Source organism: Delphinus delphis, chromosome 16, assembly GCF_949987515.2.
Source record: "Delphinus delphis chromosome 16, mDelDel1.2, whole genome shotgun sequence".
NCBI classification, from domain to species: domain Eukaryota; kingdom Metazoa; phylum Chordata; class Mammalia; order Artiodactyla; family Delphinidae; genus Delphinus; species Delphinus delphis.
Window position 1 is genome coordinate 76463480 of NC_082698.1, and position 18729 is coordinate 76482208.

Consider the following 18729-nt stretch of genomic DNA (forward strand, 5'->3'; position numbering starts at 1 on the left):
CTTTGCCTCAGTCACCTACTCAAATCCTCCTCATCTTCCAACACCAACTTAAGTCCCACTGCTTAAGTCTCATCTAACTACTCCAAGCTATACTGAGGTTTCCATTTTCTCAACACAGGTAACCTCTACTGTCTGCTGCCTATGCTACGTACCACTTAATAATTTTCTAACTTTTTCGTGAGTCTTTTATCTTTCTAATAAACTCTTTAAGGCAACTTGAAAGCAGTGAGCACATCTTACATTTCTTTTAATTTGCTATGATACCCAGTGGTGTCAGACACCGGCCAATCCTCATAAAATATTTGTGGATGGAATGATTATCGTTCAATTGCCTAATGTCAGGAGGGTGAATACTTCAGCTCGTACTTTCATAGTTTAACTTAACAGTTTATAAGGAACCTTCACAAAAGGCTAGCTCCACCTGACTAAAAAGCCATTCCTCTTTGGCAAGGCAAGTCACGTACCGAAAACCACCCTGGCACTAGCAAGACGGCTGATGTCCAGTTCACTTAGCGTGCCCACCTGAAGTCCAGAGACCGCTGTGACTGGAGGTAAGTTACCTGGAACTTTTCTGGCACCTCGGGGATAGGGACGGGGTTGCTCATGAGGTCGCTTAGGCCAGCATTGGGATTATGAGGAATCAGTTTGTACTGCCCGCCTTCTCGCTTCAGGTCCAGGCCGAAGATGTCGGAAAGCAGATCACTCTCCTCTGTCAGTTCCTTTAAGTCCGTCAGATCTTCGCTGGGCAGGGCGCCTTCCATGGCTTTCCTCTCTGCGTCCTCCCCGTCTCCTCGAACCTCATCCTGCGTGGGGTCCGGCATGTTGGCCAAGAGCTCCGCCACCTTGATCTTCTTTGCACCTTCCACCAGGCTTCCTCCCAGCAGGAGGCTGCCGACGATGCGGGAGAAGCCTCTGAAAACGCTCGCTACAAAGTGCAGGAGGCTCATAAAAAACCCCCAGTAGGACGTAAAGAAGGCCGTGACCATGTCCTTCACCGTCATCTTCTTCACCTTCTTCATCTGCTTCTTCAGGCTCTTTAAGGTGAGCATCCGCATAAGGGTCAAGATATTATACCTGAGGGCAAACAGGGCCGACGTGACCGTCACGATGGAAAAGAAACCCGTCCTCGGCCCCTGCTCCTCTGGCTTCTCCTTCCCGCTCTCCTCTTTATTCGCTGACCTCTCGTTCAAGTCCGACTCTGAGATCTGAGCTGCGAGCTGCATCTCAAATATGGTGTCCTCACAGAAGTTCACGAAGAGCTCCATCTTCTCTTTTTCTCCCCCTTCGTTGACCACATCAAATATAAATTGCCTTTTGGACTCCTTGACCTGGGGCTTCTCCCACTGGGTTCGGCTGGACTCACTGATTTCAAAGTACACCCTCTCGATGCGCTTGGCACTGCCCATGATCTCGATGCGGCCCAGAAAGGGCTGGAAGTAATTCAGGACGCTCTCGGCCAATTCCAGGAAGGTCTGCAGCCGGGTGTCGTTGGGCATGTGTTCAGAAAGGTTTGTCAGAAGCACTGCCACGTTGAAGCCGATGTCCTTGGCAGGCTCGTGGAACCGCTTGACAAATCCCTCGTAGTCCAGAGTTTCGTTTTCATCCGTCTCTGTGCAGGACAGCAGAAATTCAGTCTCGGACTGGGTGTAGTGCTTATGGCTCTCCATCGCTTTGTGGAAGTCCCTCTTGGAAATGACTCCCTTACCGTCTGGGTCATACTCTTTAAAGGTATCAGAAGATGTCAAGTCCTTGAGTTTTAAGAACATGTCAAAAAATTTGAGAATCATCTCCACGTTGTTGGAAGATTCCACGAGCATATCAACCATCTGTTTGCCGATCGTGCCATTAACGACATTGCCTAGGGGCAGAGAACTGCATTGGCTCAAAATGAACATTCCGGATAAAACCAGTGTCTAAGCCGGGTAGCAGCTAGTGTACGTTACTGTGAATGAATTGGAAACTGGTCCAGTTGTATAAGTTGTCGCTAATTTGTGCAGGTAAATATTAAGTATCTTAAAATGTCTAAAAAAACCCCAGTGTCTATAGATATATAATAATATATAATTATAATATATAATATATATATAATATATAATATAAATCTTATATGACATCTGAATCAAAGATAGCTCCTTTTTTATCTTCCAACGTACGAAGGAAAAGATGAGTAATTACTTGTAAACTCTCGTTTCAAAGAGTGATTACATGAACACAAGCAAAAGCATATTTACAAAGTAATTAATGCACATAAAACAATATGTGAAGAAAAGCTGACATTTTTTCCCTCTAATTGTGTTTTAGGATTAAAAACAAAAGCAACGTGTTTTAGGATTAAAAAAAAATGGGGCAAACATTTATATTATCCTAAAGCCAGAAACTGAAATACAGTCTCATATTAATAATAAAAATGAGTGTTTGCACAGACCTTTTGGGTTGAAATGTCACTGCTCATAAACGTTACCTGATTTCACATTCATATGTCTGTGAGGCAGGTAGTTTTTATTAATTCTGATTTTACTATTGAGAAAACTGAGGTTTGGCAAGGTTAAATTAACGTGCTGGCCGTGACATGATTATTGAGGGCGAAGGCCTGGATTTGAAACAGATCTTCTGAGAGCAAATTAGATGCTCTTTCTGATTTAAAATGTAAAAGATCTCCCTGCACTTCTTCATGGTCCAGAATGTTTATAATTAGAAAATGGCAGATTATGGATAAGCTTGAGGAAATGAGATGTTATCCTAAGGTATAGTCATCGAATGCTTTTATTCCATGAACAGAGCTTGATATGTAACACGAAGACATGCATCAGGAAAAAGATGCATGGTGAGGGGTCTGCTGAGTGCATTTGTGAAGCATTAAACACCAGCGTTAAGAGCATAGGCTCAGGGGCTTCCCTGGTGGCGCAGTGGTTGAGAGTCCGCCTGCCGATGCAGGGGACACGGGTTCGTGCCCCTGTCCGGGAAGATCCCACATGCCGCGGAGCGGCTGGGCCCGTGAGCCATGGCCGCTGAGCCTGCGCGTCCGGAGCCTGTGCTCCGCAACGGGAGAGGCCACAACAGTGAGAGGCCCGCGTACCGCAAAAAAAAAAAAAAAAAAGAGCATAGGCTCAGGAGCCATGCTATTGGGATTTGAATCCAGGTCCCACCATCTGTTAGCTGAGCTCCCTGGGCAGACTTCTTAGCCTCTCTGCACTCAGTTTCCTCATTTGCAAAACAGTGGTAATATTACTATGCAATTCATAAACCTGATATTAGGATGAAAAAGTACTTAAACCAGCAGCTGGCATATTAAACAAGGTTAATTTTAAGTTGTCATTCCTGCAGTTCCTGTCGCAGTTATTACGGTTGTGGTGTTATTATTATTTAGACTAAAACTTGAGGTCATGGGAAAAGGATCCTGTGCTCAAAGGGTATAAAGTGGCTGCCAACTAAGGGCTTCAAGCAAATGCTGCATCGCTGACGTCCTCGTGCGAGGTGTGCCTACTGCCTTAATTAGTCCAAGTACAGCTGTGCAGTGCAGGGCGGACTGAGAAACAGAGAAAGGGATTAGGAAGGATTTAAGGAAAAAAGGACAGGGAACTAATAATAGCAAACATTTTTTATTTGCTTTGGTCGTATTCACATGATTTCACTAAATGATTGCATCAGCCTATCATAAGCCCCCTTTCACAGAGGAGGAAAGTGAAAAATGGAGACGTAACTTGTGTCAGGGTCACGCTGCCTGCGTGGCAAAGTGGGATGGGGCATTGGTGGCAGATCTCAGAACCCAAGCTCTTACCTACTACGTTTACTGTCTGAGACAGAAAAGAAATGCAGTAGCAAAGGAAAGTAGGTTGAAAAGAGAAAAGCGAGAGAATGAAAACCCGAGAGAGAGGCATGTGGTGGGAAGACTAGGCCGCCACTAGACTTGGTGGGCTAGGGTGCCCTCCCGAGCCTTCTCCTCCTGCAGAATTTTTTCTTTCTTTTTTTTTTTTTTGCGGTACGCGGGCCTCTCACTGTTGTGGCCTCTCCCGTTGCGGAGCACAGGCTCCGGACGCGCAGGCTCAGCGGCCATGGCTCACGGGCCCAGCCGCTCCGCGGCATGTGGGATCTTCCCGGACAGGGGCACGAACCCGTGTCCCCTGCATCGGCAGGCGGACTCTCAACCACTGCGCCACCAGGGAAGCCCCCTCCTGCAGAATTTTAAGAACCCATAGGAGTCACAAGGCAGTCAGCTCAAAGCAGCAATTTACACAGTTGGACTGTATCCAAACGTCTGTAATCCCCACTGGTTACAAACAAACAAAATGATAAACAAATAAAACCTTCTTTAGGTATTCTGTCTGAAGAGCATACTCTCTGGGGTATCACTATGAAATGAAAAATATCACTACGAATGAAGTACTAGTGATTTCATTCCGTAGTTTTGTAAACTGAGATAGGCAGGATTTCTCTTTTTTAAAAAGCAAACTTGGAAAAAGAGTAATCAAGCCAGCAATAAATCGGAGGTATCTGTCCCATCTCAGCGTTGATAGTTTATCCTTTGCAGCATGCTGACACCCAAAGCAAGCGTGTGTGGAATCCTTAAAATAAAAGATTAAAGGGGACTTGAAGATATAAATCAAAACTACCTTCCAACATGGACAGCAACATGACCACCATGTCCTTCTGAAGATCCATCAGTTCTTTCAGCAGCTCAATCTGACTGGAATCCTGAAAGAATTAACACACTGCGTCTGAGATAATATGGGAAACCTATGCAGCAAGAACGTCATCCTTATTCTCACAAAAAGAGTATGGATCTCCCGAGAGCAGACACTTTACAGCAATATAGAGCTAAAGGGAGGCCAAATGTAAGTCTGCAGCTGATTAAAAATACACACGTAAGAATTAAAGAGTATTGACTGTTGATTCCAACTCACGTTTATTGAAGTATTTGTAAGGACAATGAATAAATCTAACAAGAGGACAGAAGAACTAAAGCAGTGGTGGAACCCCTGGGGCCAGGTAGGCAAGACTCAGGTGCTTCTGCACATTGGGTATCTTTCTTCTACTTGAGTAAAGACTGGACTTGTCTTTTCTTCTTTCTAACTTACTACACCAAGATGCTATATATTTTGTAAAAATTAACATATTCTGGAAAACACAGGCATAACAGTGATAAGAGATAAACTTATCTGACATAAATCTAGGCAAAAATGTACACAAGTATTACCTGTATTAATAATGCACAAAATATCTTAATTTACCAATTTTATCAAGCTCTCAGATATTTCTCTCGTTAAAATTTTCTGTTTTGCTTTTCATTTTTCACCGTGAAAAAAAATTATTTTACAAAGATATGTTGTGTCCAAACATCACTATGCTTAGATTCAGTGCCTGGAAATATGGAATGTACTTATATTTACATTATGACCTCATGAATCATCAGATTTTCTTATTTTAAACTATACCCCTCTTTCTTTTTTTAAAAAAAATACAAGGTATCATATTATTCATATGAATTTTCCTACATAGGAAGCCAAATTTCAACACTGCTGGAAGGATGAGGCTTTTTCTTCCTAAATAGTTGTTACCTTGATTAGGTCTACAAACTGAACAACTGCTAGGTAGCACCACCAGATGTTCATAAAATGATGGCAGTACCTCTGAATCGGAACTCTCCTGTGAATGTATAAATTTGGTTCATGTTGATTTCCTTTACTTACTAAAATGTCATTAGCGATTAGTTGAAAGCATCATGATATTTCCTTACTTGGTTGATTACCAATAACTAGATACAGACAAAGATTCTCTCCTTGACCAAACTAGCCAGCTCCTCTGGGCCCTCTTCCCAACTAGGCTTTAATCTTGGTCTATAAAGACTTGAACAAAACACCACCATAGTTTCTAACAGCTCAAGGCTGCATCCCTAGGATGACCAGCCCCCCTTAGAGTGCCTGCCTGAGAAAACTCAAGACTGCCAGAAACATTTTCTGTGTGTTCCAGCCAACACCTGACGATAGTAGAACTGTCTCCCAGGCTCTGTGGGAGGGTAGAATCCTGACTTTAATATTCAGCTGGCCCAATCACATTTACACTGAACAACGCTTTGTAATTTTCCTCTTCCCTGACTCTACTGAACCCTGCTAATCCCCCTCCTTCTCTCTTTAAAACACTTATCACCTCTGTACAAGTATAAGTTGACTTCAGCTCACACTAAGTTGTTTTCCCTACAGTAACAGTTATCACTGACTAAATCGGTCCTTGCCACTTTAACCAGTGCCTGGCTTTATCTTTGACCAAGATATCTTCCTGATTGTAGGCCAGAGGGCAGATGTGAGTATCCTCACTTTGCTGGAGGAAAGGAGACTCAAGGAAGAGAGATGGGACACGTGAATGAGTGAATGAAATCGTGGGAGTTGGACTGGAGTCGTCTGACTTTGAATCTAGCATTCTCTCCTCTACCTGACACCTGGAAGATACAAACCCACACCCCGACAGACATGTCAGCCTCAGGAGAGCCCATCAAAATTCACTGCATCACAGGGACATATTTACTCAAGATTTATATTAAGAGTTTTTCTGTTTGTGTAACTCTGAGCTCCAAATGCAATACACGAGTGAGAAAACAGCATTCTGATGTTTTCAAGATATGCTCCCGAATTAACATTAAAGCATGGTGGAAAATCTGCTTCTTCTTTGTTTGCCTATCTGCATGGCTATTTATTTTTCTCTTTGACTTTCACAAAGTAAAATGTCCTGTTAATGGGCGAGTGTCATCTTTTGAGAACAGCTGCTTGTTTATGACCCTATAAGAAAACTGTCTCCCCTTAACGAGGGATTTGGAACAGATGACAAATCCTCTTCCAATTATCTGTAGGGAGGAGGAAAATTCCAGTGAGTAATCATGGAGAAGTAGGTCTACAAAGGACTGTAAAATGTACAATGTTTGGAGACTATGTTTTATTTCTCCATTAGAGTCAATTCCTCAATCCCTTTTGTTTTCAAAATTGAATAATGGCTTCCACCTCTTCTCAGCTTTGCATAAAATTCTTTTATTTAAAAAAATGGTTTTTTTTTAATGTAGAGTAAAAGTTGTATAAAGAAGTCATCTAAGAAAGAGAATATTCAGACAAAGGAGAGCATGCTTAATTTGCCAGTGATCACAGTGTCCAGTGTGTCATTTAGGATGGTTGGACGACAGTGACTTTACCTGAGACAGCTTCATCTGCATGTGGGCAAACACATGAAGAAAACCCACCACCGCATCCCAGAGCCTGCTATGAGCCAAACTCTGCTGGTTGCCAGTGCAAGGACCCTGGGGCAGAAACAGACAAACAACAATCATTCTTGATAATTTAATTGCCAAAATAAACTTCACAATAATAGGGACAAAGTTGACTTAGTGCTGACATATCTTATCACCAGCATGTTATCTGAAAAGACAGGAGCCCCAAACAAAAGATATACAGTGATTGTAATGGTATAGCACTCTTAGGAGACAAACATATTCTTCCTTGAAATGTTTAAATCCCCAAAACAGTTTCTCAAAGATTTTCATGTTCTGTTTCTGTAGGAATACTAAAACACTGGGGAAAAATGGTGAATTATTTCATTTTTGTCTGACTTTGGTTTCTTCTCTTTAGAGGAAATCTTAGCTAAGTTATTTTAGCTAAGTCAGATCATCAGAAGTGACTACCTGTGTGAAAAGAATTTGAGATTATGCTTTATATGAGAGGTACTTACTTCTTATTGTTAAATAGTAACCTGGATAAAGCATTCATAGAGAGGACAAAATATTCTCTTCAGCGCTTCACTGTACAGCCGTATCCTGGTTACCAGTCATACAACCATTGAGATTTTTAAAGATTAATACTTAGTCATTAACTTTAGGAACCCAGAATCCAAGACAATTAGAACCTAGCTTTGCTCTCTTAGCTTTCACTTCAGAAGTGATCTTTATGTGACACTAGAGTGAGAGTTGTAACAGAGATTGTTTGGGTGGAGTCAACTTCTAGTCTTACTTCCCAAGGAGAAATTCTACAATCGCTAAGTTTTGAAAACACACCCACATCAACCAGGAAAAGAAATACTAGGGATTATATTTCAAAAGAAAAAAAACTCATTCACTCATTAGACAAATGGCTCAGTATAAGTTTAAGTTGGAGAGCACATTAAAATGTTTCAGGTTTTAGACTGGAGACGAGTGACTGGAAGAGAGGACTGCATTGAAAATCCTGAAAAGATGTTGACATGAAACTCTGTCCTTTATCAAGCTACACTTGAGGCCCTACAGCTGAGGATAAAAGATGTAACCGAGTGGGACCCTATGAGGCCTTCCTTCCCAGAATAGACACCCACCCATGTCCTCTGCCTTCCTTTTGACTGTAGAAAACCTTTAGTCAAAGAATACATTTAATGAAAGAAGTGAACAAATGCAGAAAGAAAGGAAAACAGTCAAGCAAGACAAAATAATACTTTAGCCATTAAACCGAGTCAAGGACCTTTAGTTTCTTCTCAAGGTCTAGAGATAATATTCTGAGCCATGTCCTTTGAGCTGTATGGCAGATACGGAAACGCCCAGCACGGAGACCCCAGACTGGCTGGAATCAGAAGGTCGATGATGCTGACTTCCAATTACCTCACCACCAACCAGTCAGAAGAATGTCCACGAGCTGATCACACACCCCACAAACCCTGTCCCTCCCCGTCTTTATAAACCTTCTCCTGAAAGCCTTCAGGGAGTTCAGGCCTTTTAAGCACTAGGCTCCCTGGACTCCTTGCTTGGCGCCTGCAATAGACGCTGCACTTCTCTTCACCACCACCGGGTGTCAGTAGATTGACTTTACTGCGCGAGGGTGGGCAGACCTAAGTTTAGCTCAGTAACAAAGACAGTAAGTGCCAAGTATCTCAGTATTCCAAAAGCAAGGTGCTCGATTCAGTACCTGCGAAAGGAAACTAAGTAGATCTTTCTACCTCAAAGATATAAAGGCGCTGAAGCCGAAAAGGGAAAGACTTTGGAAAGAGCTCTGCAGGTGCCGGGCCTCCCAGCCTCCACCCCTGCTGCCGCAGGAGAGGAGATGGCTGCCCGCTTCCCTTTACACCATGGAGAGAAGAGGGGTCAAGAGAGCCATCAGAAGCACTCGGCTCCTACATGTAAAATATGAGATTAGATCACTCCCTAACACCATATACAAAAATAAGCTCAAAATGGATTAAAGACCTAAATGTAAGGCCAGACACTATCAAACTCTTAGAGGAAAACATAGGCAGAACACTCTATGACATAAATCACAGCAAGATCCTTTTTGACCCACCTCCCAGAGAAATGGAAATAAAAACAAAAATTAACAAATGGGACCTAATGAAACTTCAGAGCTTTTGCACAGCAAAGGAAACCATAAACAAGACCAAAAGACAACCCTCAGAATGGGAGAAAATATTTGCAAATGAAGCAACTGACAAAGGATTAATCTCCACAATTTACAAGCAGCTCATACAGTTCAATAACAAAAAAACAAACAACCCAATCCCAAAATGGGCAGAAGACCTAAACAGACATTTCTCCAAAGAAGATATACAGACTGCCAACAAACACATGGAAGATGCTCAACATCATTAATCGTTAGAGAAATGCAAATCAAAACGACAATGAAATATCATCTCACACTGGTCAGAATGGCCATCATCAAAAAATCTAGAAACAATAAATGCTGGAGAGGGTGTGGAGAAAAGGGAACACTCTTGCACTGCTGGTGGGAATGTAAATTGGTACAGCCACTATGGAGAACAGTATGGAGGTTCCTTAAAAAACTTACCATACGACCCAGCAATCCCACTACTGGGCATATACCCTGAGAAAACCATAATTCAAAAAGAGTCATGTACCAAAATGTTCATTGCAGCTCTATTTACAATAGCCAGGAGATGGAAACAACCTAAGTGTCCATCATCGGATGAATGGATAAAGAAGATGTGGCACATATATACAATGGAATATTACTCAGCCATAAAAGGAAACAAAATTGAGCTATTTGTAATGAGGTGGATGGACCTAGAGTCTGTCATAGAGAGTGAAGGAAGTCAGATAGAGAAAGACAAATACCATATGCTAACACATATACATGGAATTTAAGAAAAAAAAATGTCATGAAGAGCCTAGGGGTAAGACAGGAATAAAGACACAGACTTACTAGAGAATGGACTTGAGGATATGGGGAGAGGGAAGGGTAAGCTGTGACAAAGTGAGAGAGTGGCATGGACATATACACACTACCAAACGAAAAATAGACAGCTAGTGGAAATCAGCCACATAGCACAGGGAGATCAGCTCGGTGCTTTGTGACCACCTAGAGGGGTGGGATAGGGAGGGTGGGAGGGAGGGGGATGCAAGAGGGAAGATATATGGGAACATATGTATATGTATAACTGATTCACTTTGTTATAAACCAGAAACTAGCACATCATTGTAAAGCAATTATATTCCAATAAAGATGTAAAAAAAAAAAAAGACTAGAAGTCTACCCCAAGAAGAATAGAAAGCAAATCAAGGTGAAAAAAAAAAAAGGTATATTATTCACGGAATTTGGAATTTTACCTATATTATATACATTATCATGTTATATAATTTTATATATACACGCACACAGATATGTGTGTAAATATACTCTGGACAAAGAATGTTGCCTGCCGTTTCAGTAAACAAAGGATGTTGCCACCACCAAGACATCAGCTACTGCAGCTGCCCCCTGACTGTGCACCCTGAGGGGATTCAGGATGGAGAAATGCAGGATACTGGCCCTAGGTATTTAAGGTTCCCATCAAAGGAATGATTTCAGTGAGCCCAGATTCTTGCATCTTCCCATACACAGAAAAGCACTAAATTCATTAACTTAACATGTTTGATTTTCTTTAATTAACAGTAATCTTTTGATGTTCGGACTCCCTGTTTTTTTGTTGTTGTTGTTTGTTTGTTTTCGCCAAAAAACCCTATATATCCTACATAGCCTCCCTTACCTTTTTGGAGCAGTCCCTCAAAGCTATCTGAGGCTGCATCCCAGGCTTAAGTCCTCAGTAAGTCCTCTAGATAAAACATAATTCTCAACTCCTAGGTTGCCCATTTTTTTTCAGTCAACAATACACACATACATGTATTAAAATGAAGTTTTAAATGCTGTTTTCTTTTTCATAAAGTTTCTATGAAACTTCTTCCTTATTTTCACTGGAATACTATAAACAGTGGTTTACAACTCTGCCCTCTCTCCTTCACTTCTTCTCTCCCCTCCTTCCTTAATATTTATTGAGTGCTTAATATATATATACCAGACCCTGGAAGTATGAAACAGTCAACATCATGGTTCATGTCTTGAAGGAGTTCATGACATCCCAACCTACCAAGTGGTAAAGCAGGTTCATTCCATATAAATTCACATCTCAAGTGAGTATTTTAAATGGCCAACTGGCTAAGAATCTATGGAAGGGGTCAGTAAGAATGTGGATGAGAGCAGGAAAATACTTTAGACATATTGCATTTTTCCAAGGAATTCAATGCTAACCAGTTGACTCTCTTTTCTCTCTTTCTTTCCTTCTTCAAATAACAGAAACGTTTAAAGGTTTACCTGAATATACTCTGTAAGCGTGTTAAAGACTTGTTTTGCTACTTGAATCGCTTTGGAGAAATTCCTTTGTCCCTGTTCATCAATGACATCTTTCCCAGAGTAATACCAATAGAAGTCACTGATTGATTCCTGGAAAAGAGACATGAGAGGATTAAGGCACCATCTGAAGCTACCAAAGACCTGTCCAGTTCTGGACTCAGTAATAGGAAATCATTTTAAATAACAGATTGGAAGCAAACAAAAATATCTGCAAGGTAAGTACTATTGTCAATGATTTTCCTAAACATAAAATATGGTGACATCCTCCCTAGATATAAATAACAACTGGAGAGAAGATTAGAAGTAGAAAACATAGCTTTTAAAATGACTTCCTGTCTCTGATGACCTTGAACTTCACAAAAATAAGGATTCATAATATTAATGCATATTTATCCATAGAGCAGTTAGGTGTTTACTATGTGAGCACAGAAATTAGACAAATCATAGAACAATATTTCTGGGTTCCAGACATTTGGTCTCCTTTTTCTCCAACAAAGCCAATAACATTTCTTTGATGAGAATTCCAGGATGTTCCTGGCTTGTGTAACTGCCCCTGAAGAAACTAGCTGGACTCCTTATAAATACTGACAACAACTTTAAACAAACATCTAAATAAGATCAATCTTTCCAAACAGGATATATTCAACAACAACTTATATTGTGAAGGCACTTTAGTTGCCTAAATGAGTAATACAATTTGGGCTACCATTTAGGTTTTGAGACATGATTTTGAAAATCACAAATATATTTTCAGCAATGCTTCTTGATATATTTGCTTCAAAAATGGACTTTTTTCTCATTAAGCTTTAAGTAAGAGTGTTGTGCTTTTACATATGCAAAGATTAAGGGAGAAACAGAGTTTGAATTTGCAGTGTTTAAAAGTACTATACCTGACTTCCTTATAAATAAAGGGAGGGAAATAAAAGTTATATAAAATCTTATTACTTAAGAGGCCTACACCTTCAGATTCGGCTCTCGTAATGTGTAAACCATTACTACACTATCAAAGATACTTTTAAGTGATGACGTGTTAAGCTGAATTTTTAAATTAATGCAAATATTTCAAGAGCTGAAAAGAACTAACCCTATGCTATTAAATTTAAGTGTATGGTAAGTAGTTTGAAAGCCTTTCTTTCCCATTTTTAGTAACGTTTCAAATATCCTTCTCCTATTTATCTATCAACTGTAGAGGAAGGAACAGAGCATGTTCATGCTCTACCAATTGAAAAGGAATTTAAAATGCCATCAAGTTAAAAACTGTAGGAAAAAAATATTCCCACTTATAGAAAGAAAATAAGCCAAGTGAGAGCCAGGATCAGAGGCCAAGACAATAGTGGCAGTTTCAACCTAAGACTTGGGAAAGACTGTGATCAAAGACAAAATATCTCTACAAATTCTGACCTCATAAATCAAAACACATTTCAACATGGCAGCTTCACGACCCCACCATATCTTGCCAACCAACCAACCCCTTAATTTGTTACTAACGTAAAGCAACGTACCTGAACTCTCAGTAGGTAGTCTACGGTAGAGATGATTATGTTGACAGTCGTATTGTTGCCAGTCTGAGTTCTCAGATAATTTTGAAAATCTACATAAGATGAAAAGATGTTATTAAAGCGCATTCAAAACTGTAAAATGAGTCCTTTGAATAACTCCAAAAGCAAATGACGTCTCCAGCAAAATCACCATGGCTACGTACACTGTTAATCTGATCGTTTTAATATTGAATAATTTATATTTTCCATACAAAGTGAGTACCTCAAAAACAAATCTAGGTGCTTCACAGAATATCAATATTCAAATTTCATCTAAGAGGTTGCTAACACCTGTTTCTTGATTCCTAGCTCTAGGGCTCTGGGCATGTGAATGACTGAAAACAACTTCCATCCTGTAGGACAGAGTAATTAAACGATCTATTCCATAATCCCTTATTCCTTAGTACTGTGTTAAGTGCTGGGGAAGCAAAAATCAAGATCAAGTTCCTGCCTTCACGGATACACAAGCTTGGTGGAGAACCAGATAGATAAAAAATGAATGTAAATACATCATGCAAAGTTACACAATGAAGTAGATTCCCCCAGTAAGATACGTGGTAAAAAAAGAAACAGAGCTACGTATGTCTCTATAGCTATCTATCTGATCTACAACTTTCTTCACCTATCAGCTGTCTTCTCTAGCATGAGAACAACTAATAAGAATTAAGTGAGGGACTTCCCTGGTGGCGCAGTGGCTAGGAATCCGCCTGCCAATGCAGGGGACATGGGTTTGAGCCCCGGTCCGGGAAGATCCCACATGCTGCAGAGCAACTTAGCCTGTGCGCCAGAACTACTGAGCTCGCGTGCCACAACTACTGAGCCTGTGCGCTAGAGCCCACGAGCCACAACTACTGAAGCCCACGCAGCCTAGAGCCTGTGTCCTGCAACAAGAGAAGCCACCACAATGAGACGCCTGTGTACCACAACAAAGAGTAGCCCCCGCTCGCCGCAACCAGAGAAAGCCCGTGCGCGGCAACAAAGACCCAGTGCAGCCAAAAATAAATAAATAAATAAATAAATTAATTAAAGGAAAAAAAAGAATTAAATGAAAGGGCTAGCAAAGGACTTTGAAAGAGGCAACGCGATACAGAAAATTTCCCAGCGCCTACGCAGCAGGTAATGTTCAAGAACTGTTTCTTGACCCAAGGGAAGAAGCATAATTGGAACTAACAGACTCCTATTATTGCTTCAAAATGCTTATTTCTGGGTACCACCGATGGCCTGGGGTCTCACAAACCTGAGTTGTGTCCCTCACAAAGCAGTTGCAAGAAGCGGAAGAGGTCACAGGTGAATTCGTCATCCTGCAGAACCTTTTCTCCTGCAGGAAGTCCAGAGGAACCCAATGTTATCAACCACCTTAGCCTCGCCCTCCCTTTCTATCCCCACCTCCATCAAACTTGCATGTTGATGTAGCATCGTTCTGAACCCAAAACAGTCACAAATCATAGCCACTTTTCTATCTGAAGCTCATAAGATCATGCGCTTGACAGATAGATGCACTTTTTCTTGCTAAGAAAAGAACACTTGGATCTTAAAAACTCAGATTATCTCTCTGTTAAAAGTAGCAGCATGGGTTTGGCAACATTTTAGAAACAACCTGAAGAGATTAGAGACTTAAACTTTTTTTTTCTTTCTTTCTATCTTTCTTTTTTTCCTTTTTGGTAAGATCTGTGTAGGAATGATCTCTGCGTCTCTTACAAATGTGGAAGTTAAGTCTGCTTTGTTCCCAGAGTCTGACCAAATGATTCAATGCAGAAGTATTCAGTACATACATCAAACAGGACAAAGAGTTTCTTTTATTCAAATATTAATTAAAGGACTTTTGTGAAAACTCTGGATGACTGGAAAATGTTTTTTAACTCATTTCACTTAACTCTCTCATGAGCTTGTCTAAGTAGAGAGCTCATTGGTTGGAGCATTCCTTCCAGAGGAGGAAGAACTGACAAGCAGACCTAATTCTAAATACCAAACCAAAGGATAAACTTCGCTGGCTCCTGCTAGGAGAGCTAAATCTAACAAAGAAATGTGAAACGGAGGGCATCTCAGTGCCATAGGAGGTGCTCTGCATCATTTCAACACTAACTATATATGTGGGGCAAGGACGAAGCCTCAGAAAAGGGTTCCGATCTTTCATCTACATTTCCATTTAAATGTATCTTGATCACAAGTTACTTTGAAAGCAAAAACACAAAGAAGGAAACAAACAGAAAACAGGCACCACACAAATGAAAGCTGATTTTAAAAGCATAGAGTGTCCGTGAAAAAAACACTGTCAACATTATGAGTGTATGCTCTGGAATCTCAATTTGTTTAGAAAGCAAAATGACCAAAAAAAAAAAAAAAAAAGAAATGTTGTTTGGCAAGTGAATGCATATACTCATGTATTTAAAAAAATAATAATAACTTTTCAGACTGGAAATACTTTGGGCTAAGAAAGAAAACTATGCAATGATCATGTGTTTACTGGAACTAAAATTACGAGTGATCATAATGACAGAGAGTTGATGGACTTACCAGTCTGCAGTCTGTGACTTTCAAAGTGAGAGGCTTCATAAAATGGGAGGGTTAGGAAGCAAAACCATTTTGAAAACTAATATAAACATTAAAAAAAGTACATAAAATCACTGTACTGGTTTCCCTGTTGGCCTGCAAGATATTATATTTGGTGACCAAATTAAGATCACCACGTCTACAAATGCGATGTGGCAAGTTTAATGTGTTAAATGCACATCGTTTTGAATCTCAATACATGGCTGATAAGCCCATTCCTCCATGTTCACGTTCATGACAGGATAGGAAAAAAGGAAACAGCCTAGGCTAATAAGCTACACTCTTCATTGATTACACTTAGTATCATTTCATGAAGATACTTTAAAATGCTATTGAAATCAAACTGTTATGAGTTAGTTACACAGACTTATTGACTCCTTGTGAACCCATCTAAAATGTTTTGTTTTGGTTTTTCCGTTTCTCAGAAAATTGAATCAATAAAACCATGGACATACTTCCAATGTTCACATATTCAATGTGGAGTAAGTAACCCTTGGTAGAAAGTATTCAGAAAAGTTAACACAAATAAATTAACATGTAGTCTACCAGTGTGCCTGAAAATGTTCTGTACGATGCACATTGATTTATAACATAAGGTTTTTTTTCTGTTGGCATGCACAGTATTTTCCGGACTGTACACCGAAACACATACGAGTAACTTCTTACATAGGACACGCTGCACACAGCAGAACAAGAGGGAAAGTCGGGGTGGGGGGGAGGGGCAGGTCAAGACTTCATTTACCATCAGCTGACACCAGGTTATCGTATCCACTAAGGTGCTATTGCTTAATGAACACATTACTATCTGATTAAAATGCTGCCATCGCCCATGCTGCATGTAGGCAGTGCAGGAACAGAGATGGATGATGGCTTTATGTCTGCAGAAGGTACACGAGCAACAGTCTATTTTGTGATGTATGCAAAAGAAATTCCATTGTAAGATGGAAACTAAGGTTGATAATAAATAACAAAATGGAGTAAAATGTAGTTGAAAGTGCTCTTACATTTTAAAAATATTATTTGCAATAGCTGCATGATGGCCAAATGCAGATAGTGTGAAGGGCATTCCTTTGGTTTTATTTTTAATTATAAGGGGCTTATAGTTTCTAACACTGTAATAAAGGGAGAGTTATTTCAATACCGTTGTGATGATGAGTTTGTTCTTTGTGCCTCAGTTTTCTCACCTATAAAATGAATGTAAAGCGTACACTGTCTACCTCACTGGCTCTGCACAATCTATATGACCATTTTTTATCAATTGTGGAGAGGTTAATATTATTAGTAGCAGTGGTAATGACACTAAATAAAGATGGGAACAACACGCCTACACGATAAATATAGTTATGTGAACATAGGTATTAAATGTGTTTATATTTTCAAAAAGCCACCTTAATTTTAATGGACCAAATATTTTCAAAAATGTAAGTTTTCACCTGGAAATAATATTAGGTAGACCTTATTTGTTCAAGCTACCAGTAAAAAGTAATTCCTCATTTAGAGATCTAATAAAGTCAGCACACTTTTAAAGGCTTTTCTACTCACAATCGGTTTATCCAACTAATAGAAAAGTACACAAGTGTTTGAGTTCAATAAAAACAGTTGTTCTTACTTAGAATTTTTACTTAGAATATCCATGGATATAGCTCAAAGTCTACACACTTATCTCCAGGCAAAGCTTGATTTAACTGTTAATAATTAATTATCAATAACTGTTCTAAAATTAATGAAATAAATAAAAAGACTAATATATATATATAAACAATTGACTCCAGAAGACTAAGATCGCCATCGTTGTAGGGTCAGCATCTCTAATGATGCAGAGATAAAAGGGGTGAGTAGCATGAAACATGACACTGGCTGCATCAAATAATTCCCTGTAATCTATCGTTAAACAGCTCTCAAGGGCCCCCCATTGCCATGGAGGAAATAATTCTGATTACTTACTAATCTTTAGAGGACTTAAGTATTTATTTTGTATATGAAAACACTGAAGGATAAAGGTTAAAAATATTTTTAAATAGTGAAAAGTCAGGTATTTGATTCCATGTGGGTAGTTTTAATACCATTGCTTAAATGGTCTAAATATGGCTGCTTGAATAATATTACAGCTCAACTAACGAAGAATAAAAAATCTGAAATGGATTTACGATTCACATTTAGTTAGTGACTACGGTGTGCTAGGCATTGTGCTAGATATATTTTCTCATCATTTCATTTCAGGTTTACAAAAATCCTACAAATGAGGTGATACGATCCCATTTTGTGGTTTGGTAAACAACCGAGAAATTAAGTTAACTTGACTACTGTCCTACAGCTGTTAACAAGTAAAGGACTTGAATTCAGTAAACTTCAGCAAACATTCACAGTCTCCTATATGCTAGGCACCTTGTGAGGTGCTAGGGACAAAAAAGACCAATGGACACAATCCCTAACCTTAAGAAGGTCACAGTCAGGCAATAAACAGGTAATTTCGATATTGTATGGTCCTTCTGAATCCAGTGTGCAATAGTTTCTACACTTCACAGAGCTCACATCAGCAATCAATCTCTGACTAACAATCATTACACTTATTGTACATTATTTAAATTGTGAACTCCTAACTTGTTTTTATGAATTTTAGAACCCAAGGAAAACCATATTCTAGACACGTGGCTTTAGAAAAGTCAATTCACCTTTCTGAGTCTCTGTTTCATCATTTTGATATGGAAATTAACAGTCTCCTGACTTCCTGAATTCACAGGGCTGCTGGGAGAATCAAATAGGTCCAAACAAGTACAGTTGCTTTGAAATATGCAAAACACAGTAGGAATAAATGTGAAGTTTTAATGGCATGCAGTCATTAAAAAACAACCTTTAGATTTCTAAAATATAGAATACTGGTGGGTTGTGAATACGATAAATCATTCATAATTCCATTAAGTGCATGTATTTAATCTAAGGTAACAACCTGACACCAGTGTATAAAATGCATTCCTAGATAATACCAACGACCACTGTGTGTGAAAAAAGTTAGGTGTGACCGA

At 39.7% G+C, this 18729-nt stretch overlaps 1 protein-coding gene across 1 annotated transcript in view; it reads right to left on the minus strand.

The window, feature by feature from the left end:
• RYR2 (ryanodine receptor 2) overlaps positions 1-18729 on the minus strand; it is a 714060-nt gene that overhangs the window by 46953 nt on the left and 648378 nt on the right. Inside the window, exons 84-89 of the mRNA XM_060035003.1 lie at positions 14394-14474; positions 13121-13209; positions 11580-11708; positions 7175-7279; positions 4611-4692; positions 561-1858 (exon numbers count right to left, since the gene is read on the minus strand). Of these exons, the coding sequence (XP_059890986.1) occupies positions 561-1858; positions 4611-4692; positions 7175-7279; positions 11580-11708; positions 13121-13209; positions 14394-14474 (1784 nt within the window). The remainder of the gene's footprint in view (positions 1-560; positions 1859-4610; positions 4693-7174; positions 7280-11579; positions 11709-13120; positions 13210-14393; positions 14475-18729) is intronic.